The sequence below is a fragment of the Rhagoletis zephyria genome, unplaced genomic scaffold, assembly GCF_001687245.7.
Source record: "Rhagoletis zephyria isolate East Lansing unplaced genomic scaffold, Rhagoletis_zephyria_1.1 Rzeph_scaffold_00090, whole genome shotgun sequence".
Lineage (NCBI taxonomy): Eukaryota > Metazoa > Arthropoda > Insecta > Diptera > Tephritidae > Rhagoletis > Rhagoletis zephyria.
In genome coordinates, this window is record NW_016157174.1 from 455,223 (window position 1) to 464,935 (window position 9,713).

The 9,713-nt window shown below is 35.7% G+C and overlaps 1 protein-coding gene across 1 annotated transcript in view; it reads left to right on the forward strand.

Annotated features, from left to right (window-relative positions):
- Positions 1-9,713, forward strand: part of tweek (transmembrane protein KIAA1109 homolog tweek) — a 443,660-nt gene that overhangs the window by 351,471 nt on the left and 82,476 nt on the right. The window contains exon 19 of the mRNA XM_017630557.1: positions 55-307. Coding sequence (XP_017486046.1) covers positions 55-307 — 253 coding nt within the window. The remainder of the gene's footprint in view (positions 1-54; positions 308-9,713) is intronic.

Genomic DNA, 9,713 nt, shown 5'->3' on the forward strand with positions numbered 1-9,713 from the left:
GCTCGACACAAAACTACTTATGACAATTAATATGAAGAAACTTACTCATTTTAGGGCGTCATTGTGCTGAGCCGGCAGTGGAAGAACACACTTTACAATCCAATACTTTTTGAACATCAGTATAAGAATAAATTGGCACGGCCGATTAATGTGACATTTTCATTTCCGCAGCAGGAGGAAGATTGCGATGATGTGGAATGTGAAGGTGAAGCAGATATGAGTGTATATGCCGGAGTCAGCGATAATCCTGAAGAGAGTGAGAATGCTTTATTACTTGGGCAAACACAGCATCATCGAAATCATATTGGTATTTTTGATTAACCATCTCTCAGCAAACACAATTGCGTCTTCCCCTAATTTTATTTTGACTTTCGAGGAGAATACGTATACACATTTTTCTACAATTGTACGCTTTCATTTTAACATCAACAAATGCTTTAAATTCACAATGAGCATTACGTATGTACTTCATTCCTGTGCAAAAAAGTGCTATTTGCACTCCGAATAAAATTGTCCGTCATACAGTTTCCCCATATTGTAATAATAAAATTTTCAAATTAAATTTTTTTGTACCATATTAGTTCTGCATTACATGCCAGAGAATAATGAAAATGGCAAGGAAATTGTAAATGCGAGAAAATATGATTAAAGTTTGCCACAAAATAGATTTCCGTGTTGTTATCGCAAAATAGGTTTCCGGGTTGCAAAAACGGTTCAAATCCAACCGACATATTGCTCGAAAGAAAGGTTCTGCTAAACAGAAAGGGTTACATGATTGCGATTAGGCAAATACAATTTTTACCACACTACATAAAGATCCCAACATTGCTGAATAGAAGTTGGCAAGTAAGGTCAACTTCGCAGAATCTTTTTTTGTATAGAACTAAGAAAGAAGTAGGACTGAAGACATACAAGGTGGAAGAGTTCCAGATAAAAATTCTGTCATGAACGATACTACAAAAGAACGAGTTAAATTGCTGATAAAAATTTTTTGTCGGGAAATTCCTACGCTTCACAATGGTCGACGAGAAATACGTATTAGTGGATTTTGGGCACCTTCCAGGAGAAGAATTTCATACAGCCGAAATAGTGCTGAAAATTTTAGAGCAAAAAAGTCACGAAATTTCCCTGCAAATCTTTGTTTGCAGGCCGTCTGAATTTGTGGCACGAAAAGCGGCTCATTCGCGTCGTCCGGGACGATCAACAGTGATTTATAGACGAAGAAATGCTTACAAAAAAGATAGCTTCCATTCCTGCGCTTACATGATTTATCCACTATAGTTTCCACTAGATAAATGGAGGTAAAGAAACAAGTGGTAAGGACCTTCAAGATTTTTAAAGAAAGTGGTCTCCAGCAGCTGTGAGGGTGTCAGAGACTACCCTAAGCAAATGAGCGCGGTTCCAGAGAAACTAAAGTTTTTTATTATATATATTGATAACCTTCTCCTTTTGTGAAGTCGGTTGAAATAAAAGTTCTTGTTTCTTACCATTTGATATGAATTTGTTAATAATTCTAAACAAGTCATTGAACTAAATTTTTTTTAAGAAATTAATAAAAGCGAAAAAACTGTTTTTGTTCCAATTTGAATCGAATCGGACCATAAGTACGGGGTTTCCAAATACCGACTCCTGCGCCACCTATCAGCAAAGTTTTTTGTAGAGTTATTCCTTTTCAAACAAGCAATATGTATTCTAAACATAAACTTAATCGAACCATAGATAAAGGGTTTTGAAATATTTCGACCTCGCGCCACATAACGGCAAAATTTTTTGTGGAGCTACATATTTTCTTCCATGTAATGCAAATATGAACCATATCCAAGAATGAGAGAATACAAGATTGCGCCGATCAGAGAGGATTTTTGAGAATAACTTTTGTGTGACGTCACTGACTGGTGCAATTCCGAGCGAGAAATGCCAAAACGTGAGCAAGAATGGAAGAAGAAGAAAAAAATGTTGCGAGGAAAACGTAAACAAGTTGCACAAGTGTGACGTCATGCAAACAACGATTCTGTCAAACTCGTTAAGAGAGGAATAGCGGTCCGAGATCGGCGCAACCTTTGTATTCTCTCAATCGTGAACCATATCGGACCATAAATACGCGGTTTTCAAATATCTCGGCACCTGCGCCACCTAGCGTACTGGTTCATCTTTATTTGTATTGCATTGCCATCGGGTTCTGAGCTACGTTTGAAGTTTCAGTTCTCTAGCTTATCGGGAAGTTGGTTAAAAATTTATTGCAAGACTTGATTACACACTGGTGAAAGTAAATAAAAGCTTTTAAAATAATATGTTTTGGTTTTTGAAAATCTGACATCTGGTTCAAAACATATAATCATTTATGTAGCGGGCAATTTTATTCGGCACAGTCCTTATACTTATATACATTCAATGGTTACTTGAGTTCATTTCAGTTTATGATTGAAAGCTGCACTCTCCCCCACTCGCTCTCTTAATACCGTACGAAATACCATTGAGCCAGTTACTGAATCCATCGTACAAAATCTACGATTCTGAATGCTTGCTACGAATAAAAAAAACTGCTATCACTGAATCTGAGCAACTCGCAAACATTGTTGCCAAATTCGAATGCAACATTTTGAGGTTTCGAGATCTAGAGCAAAGTAAACAATACATTTTTAGTACCTTTCTAATGTATTCTAAGTGACAATACATTTTGTATTGGTAACTGATAATAAATTGTAAGGAATTTAATCGCTAGGAAACATCAATATCTTACGAATATGGACAATTAAAATTCCGCGGAAAATTTTTGGCGCACAACCATTTCCCATGAAAGAAATATTGGCTTTGAAAGTATAATTTGTTGTTAATTCAGAGAAGATAAATTAAATAAATTTGCAATTTCAATTCCATATTTTTTTTAGACCACAATGCATTTGTTAATAGCCGTCCAGCAGCCCAACAAAATTTCGTACTTCGAATTTCGAATTCACGTTCGTAGCTATTCGGATTCAGTAATAGTATTTTCGTAGATCGAAAATCGTAATTACGAAGGATTCAGTAATGTAGTCTAAGAGCTGGCTACATAGGGGTGGAGGTGACCCAGCAAAGTAGAAATTTTAACTTTTACAGGGTGTTAAACATGCAATTTTTTTTTAGGAAAAGTTCTGAAAGTTTACAATATAAACGAAGATAACATAAGAATGTAGGCAAAAAAAATTGTTAAAAGTCTGGGTGGAAGTTAAAGAGCCGTCAAAAGGCAAAACAATTTGGCAACAATTATGTCACTACTAGAGCATTCAATTCAGAAGCATTTTAACAATCCCGGGAATTCGGGATTTAAAAATTCTAATCCCGGGGTCCCGACATTTTTCGGGATTTCGACTCACCACAACTTTTTGCATTGTACAGTAGGTTCGCCTTTTTCAAACCACACAGATTGCCAGTTAGCAAAATAGTACGTAATTTAATGTTTAAATATTTTTATTCTAAAATATTTACATATTTTACTTGTCAAAAGCATTTACTCATATTTGCAGAAATCCTTTTCCTAAAAAGGCCAACAAAGTAAAATGAAGGACAACTCTGTCACACTCTAAAAGCTTGTTGTGTTTTCAATTGCTACCAGATTTTTCGTTATTACACAGTTCTTGCACAAAATATTTGAACAAGTACAGTTATTCAGGCAGGTCCTGAAATTCACTTCCAAGTGCAAGTGGCTCAAGTTCAAAATCAATCAAGTTCCAAATTTTTATGTTCTGTATTTCTCGTGTTTCATGTCAGATGAATTCTTTTTTTTCGTTGTCCACATCTCTTTCACTGTGTTAATGAATCAATAAAACTATCGGTATCCCGGAGCTCTAATCCCGGGATTTCGGGACGGGATTGAATGCCCTAGCCACTACATACACTTCTGAAAATTCATATACTTATTCTGTAATTCAAAATGAAATTACTTGCAAATTATCAGAAGTCTAGGTGGTTCCTCCAACGGAGATATTCCGATAGTAAGAGCTCTGCTCGGTGTGCGTATACTTTCTAAAGTTTTTAAGAATCGAATAAAGAGAAATATTTGACTACTAGTTTGCTGCGTGTCATAATCCAAAAAATCAAAGTTTACAGCGTGCATCTGCCATAATAAAAATGAAGACAGTTCTTACCAGAAATTTTTGTCGCTGCATTGTATTCCTTTCTCTTAAAACGCATGGAGAAAATACTCGATCAGCATATCAGAGAATCAACCTAAGGGAACGGCCTGTGAACAAGAAACAATTTGCCTATCAATGACGCAAATCCACTGAGACGGGGTTTCGACATAACTTCCACCAAACCGTGACATAAGTTCCATGGAAGTTATGTATGACACACACAGATCTGATTCATGGGAGTTATGTCAGACATAAGTTCCATGATAATATTGTATATTAAATGAGCCGCTGAACCCCACTTTTTAAAATTTTAGTGTCAAAGCTCGAAGTCCGGCGCAAAATTAGATATTTTCGCTTAAAACTTTTTGAAAAAAAAAGGTCAGTTTTCCGAAAGCCGAGGTGATCTATATGAGATTATTATTTTTACCACTTTTTCCACGAGATAAAATAATGGATAGATATAAGATTTTGGTAGCACAAGCTATGAGTTTCAATTATTTTCCATTAATGCAGCAAATTTTCGAATGTTTTCGAGGCTGTTGGTTAAAATCGGTGTGTGGAAATCGTATGCCTTATACGGTTCTTTTTTAATTGTGTGCTTTATTTTTAAAAAATGTTGAATGAATGCACCACTTCGGCTTTAGAAAGCTAATGATGCATTCGGAAAACATTTGTCTACCCAATTTTTGCGAGTTATGAATGATGGTTATCAGCCACCGGTCATTCTGAAACCGATTCCGGGATTCTGAAACCGACAAGTTATTGTGAGAGGACCAAATAAATATTGAACAATATATCGAAGGTGGCTTTAGAAAGGGTAGTCGAGAAAACTTCATTAGTAAATGATAAAGAAGACGGATTGGACATTGAAATTGAGGACGAATTCGATGATGGTTTGATCGAGTTTTTTAAGGAATATTCGAACGCATACACTTCTGACGGTCCTCGGGAGTTCCAAATGCTGGAAATCTCAAAATCAGTATAAACTGTAAAATAAATCCGTGCGAAATCGTATATATTCGCTGTGGTCATGTAACATTATGCGAATTCTGTTACAATCCTTCAAAGATCAAATATAACCGTGAATTTCAAGTAAATATTCAAAATGTTCTCCGAATGATATTATAATTAATCCTTAGTATACATTAGGCTGGATCAATTTTGTATGGGGGGAAATAAAAGCCATTTTATCGTACAGTAATAGTAATATTATGTTGTCTTAGGTCTAAGCCAATAATAATTGGCCACGAAAGATTAATTCAAAATATATCTTTAGCCCGCCGCTGTGGTGCTGTGGTGTAGTGGTAAGCGTCGGCCGCTGTGGTGTAGTGGTAAGAAGTGCACGCTTTCACTCATCAGCACCTGGGTTCAAGCCCTGGTCAAAGCAACATCGCAAAAATATAGAAAAAGGTTTTTTCTTAACAGCGGTCGTCCCTCGGCAGGCAATGGCAAACCTCCGAGTGTATTTCTGCCATGAAAAACAGCTTCTCATAAAAATAACTCGCCGTTCGTAGTCGGCGTAAAACTGTAGGCCCTTCCGCTTTGTGTGACAACATCAAGGTGCACGCCACAAGTCGGAGGAGAGGCTCGGCCAAACACTAACATATGTGTAAGCGCCAATCTATTATATTATTATTATTATTATATCTTTAGCCCGGGAAATTGATTCAAAGTTTATGAATTTGGAAAATTAAACTTTGGCTGATAATATCTAGAGAATGCGTTAATTGTTATAAACTAGACGATATATCAAGTGAAAGGTTATTAAATTTAGTATCTCACGTTCATATATAATTTTTCAATAAGACTACACGTTTTCGAGATACAAAGGCGATAACTTTCCCGTATGAGTTTTCAGTTATTCATTACTTCAGTGATCAAGTAAAAAAATAATAATTTGGACGAGATTTATCTCAAAGATTTTTAAGATTTCGGATGTTTATATAATACTTAAAGGGCCATGGACTTGGTCACGCCAATTTGCTCAGTTTCCAAAATAGTGGTAAATGAAATTAAATGCGGATGTCCCAGATTATGAATCATTTGATTAGTAAATAGTGGTTTCAAACACATACATATATTACATATATTAACTAAATAAAATTTAAGTCTGTTTATGTATTCTTGAAAATTGGAGCGAAGAAGCACATTTTTTGCGGTTTCTAAATTTACCGTTATACGAAAGTAGAGGCGTGCAATAAGTATTTAGATATATGGCTATTTCCAAACTGGTGTTACGTGACACTCGTATGACAAAATATTAAAAAAGTCAAAATTTTAAAAGGGTTTAACTATCTAACTAGCAATTAAAAGGCCGCTTATTCAGTAAAAAAATGACAACTGTTGGTAGTAGTGATTTAAAGATATTAGACAATATACGCGCTGGCGTGGCGTTAAAAAAAAAACAGAAGTAGATTTTGACTTCGATTACAAAACTTTAAAACTTGGCGAATTGGGCAAGACTAATGGCGTTTTCTTTTCTCGAAAAAAATGTCACCTGCTTATAAGGCAACATTGTCAGAGTGTAACACTTTAGCAAAGCACGCAATATGCCTGTGAAGATGCTGAGAAACGAACACGAAAACTCAACAGCCCTGGCGCAGGGCAGAATAAAAGCAACATTATTTCGAGAAAAGAAAACACTATAAATGTATAAAAGTGTTCTAGATTTGCATAGCAATTAAATGGTCCCTTATTGGATTATTGGCTTTGGATTCGCATATGTCTCTCGCTTGGCATACATGTCCCGCATTCCGCTGATGAATCTCTGAATTTTGACCCTTTCGAGGTGCTCACCAGATGCGTCCCCACTTGCCAAATGAGACAATCTCTCAATCTCAGAGGCGTATTCCTGTAGAGACTTATAGGCTTTTTGGTAGCGATACTCCAGCTCCCTCTGGTAAATCTGTATCCTGTACTCGCTACCATAACGTCTCTCCACAGCGCCCAGCAACGCATCGTAGTCGTCTCTTTCATACTCGGGAACGGTTTGCAAGATTTCCGCTGCAGGACCTTTTAACGCAACAAATAACGCAGCGGACTTATCCTCCATGCTCCACCTATTTGCTGTTGCCGTTTTTTCGAACTGGAGCTTAAACACCTGGGAAGGAATCGTGCCGTCGAAGGATGGAGTTTTTACCTTCGGAGCGTTCGTCGAAGTAGCTGGACGATTCAACTGCAAATCGCGGAGACGTCCTCACAACCCCTCTACCTTAGCCTCGACTTTGTCCTGTCCCTCTTCGATTTTATCCTGTATTTTTGTAATTTTTGCATCCTGTGCTTCTAGCTGGGATGATATGCGTGCCTCTTGTGCCTGTAGCTGGGTTTCTAGCCGTGATGACACCTGCTCTGAAATTTGCGATGACATCTGTGCCATGGCAGCCAATAACGTGTTCATGTCCATAGCTGTTGATGCCTTTGTTGCCTTTTGCTGTTCTTCAACCTTCGTGGACGATTGCTCCATATCCTTCGATGAACAACCAGCATCTACCTTTTCTTCGTTCTTTGCGGATGTATCGTCGGGTTTACCCTGGAAGTCATATTTGTCCACGTCGATGCCTTCTGCTTCCATAGCCTCTCGCAGCCGTGATAATAACTCGAATTTTCTTCCGGAGGTTGTTAAATTTCGCTTCTTCAACTCCTGTTTGAGTTCCTCGATTTTTAGCTTTAGAATTTTAGCCATTTTCAGGACTTTCTCCAATGGGATTTATTTAACAATCCCACTTCTGACACCAATTGTTACAATTATCCTTGACTACTTGATGGATTTACCAAAATTCTTTTCCTTTCGTATCGCTGGATTGTTAGATAAACGCTCACGATGCACACTGGGCAGCCCCATATAAGCTGGTGCTCAAAATTCTGAAATCATTTTCTTTCAATTAGAATAGCTTGAACTACTTTTTAAGAATAAATTTTTAACGTCTTAACCCATTATTGATCATGCATTAACCCATTGGTGACCCAGTTTTTTGTAATATCTTATGTTAAGTTAATTTGATTTTATTATTGTGCAAATTATGAATAATTGAACCCATTTACGACTTTGACTTAATGCATTGTTTACCATATTTTAACTCATTAGTTGGCAATTTTTTTATAGAGTATTTCCCCAGCTAATTTTATTAAAAATAGGTAAGTTTAGGTTACAATATAATCGGGATAACGAGTCCTTTCGATTTGAGGATAGCTTTATCAATGAATTCGCAATACTGAAAACTAAGTCAAAAGCGATAAAATGTAATAACAGTAACAAAGTGTGTATTTCTTGTAATCACTAGGAAAGAGCATGAAACAGGTGAAGCCATTTATATAGAGATCAGTTAGATAGTAGAAGATAGGAAATACTAGATACAAAAATTTACGTTTCAGTGTAAAACATAATGGGATATATGCATGGTCAAAAAAAGTTGAAAGTAAAAATAATTTCAGCTCTCTGAAAACACTTTTTTAGAAAAATTTTTGAAAAAAGTCGAAATTGTTTTTAGTTTCGTCTTTGATTCGACTATGAATATGCCCCATTATGTTTTAAACGTAAAGAGACTTACAAATCAAAGCATACGAAATATCGAAAAGCAAGTAATTTATCTAATTAAAAACATTAGTTAATTAAAAAATCAGCTATATTTTTATAAAAAAAAACAACTAAAATAAAATAAAACAAGTAATTTTTAAGCAAAATTCAAAACCGACCTCCTTAATTCTCATATAAAAATTTAAGATTAACGATTAATTTCTTCATGATCCAATTATCGGATCTAAACAAAATAAGTATGCGACCACCCTTGGGGTACCACCTTTCCGAGGAAAAGAGAACTATCGGTTAACGTGGGCCAAAGTTATGCGGTAACATACATAAAAAAAAAATCCGACGAACTGATAACCTCTTCCTTTTTTTGAAGTCGGTTAATAAAATAAATAGTCAAAACTTTTCAATATGTTGGCCTCTTATAGTTATGATACGCACTTTTAAAAGGATTTTTGGTATGATGTTTTGTAACCCATTTAATTGTAGTACATTAAAGTGCAAGTTTGAAATAGCTAGGACTTACGTATTTCCATACGATGTATGTTCGACGATTTTTGTTATATGTAGAAAATGAGCGACACCTTCACCAAAAAACTTGCAAAAAATCAACGGTATATCCTGGTTACTTCAAACTTGCACTCAAAATCTTTTTTAAATATCTTATCAAAAACATCGATATTTTTACGAAGTTGGAAACTTAGCTTTATTCGATTTTTGTTAAGAAATAAACTATATTTTTATAAAAGAAAAAAATTATTAAAATTAAATAATAACAAGTAAGAAAGTCTAAGTTCGGGCGGAGCCGAACATTAAATACCCGGCGCATGTATTAAATATATGTTTTTTCACCCTTCCGAAACCTTCCGCTAGATAGTAAGCCGAGGTGTATCAATTTTGAGTAAATTAGCGTCCTTCAATTTCGAAATATTGAAGTTTCAAGCATTTCTTAAATTTACCGTTATATGAGAATCGGCCGTTATTTTAGTCCGATTTCAATAATTTTCAACGTTTTGCTTACACGTGGCAAGTACAATAACCATACCGAGTTTGGTACAAATTGGTAGAACGGTTAC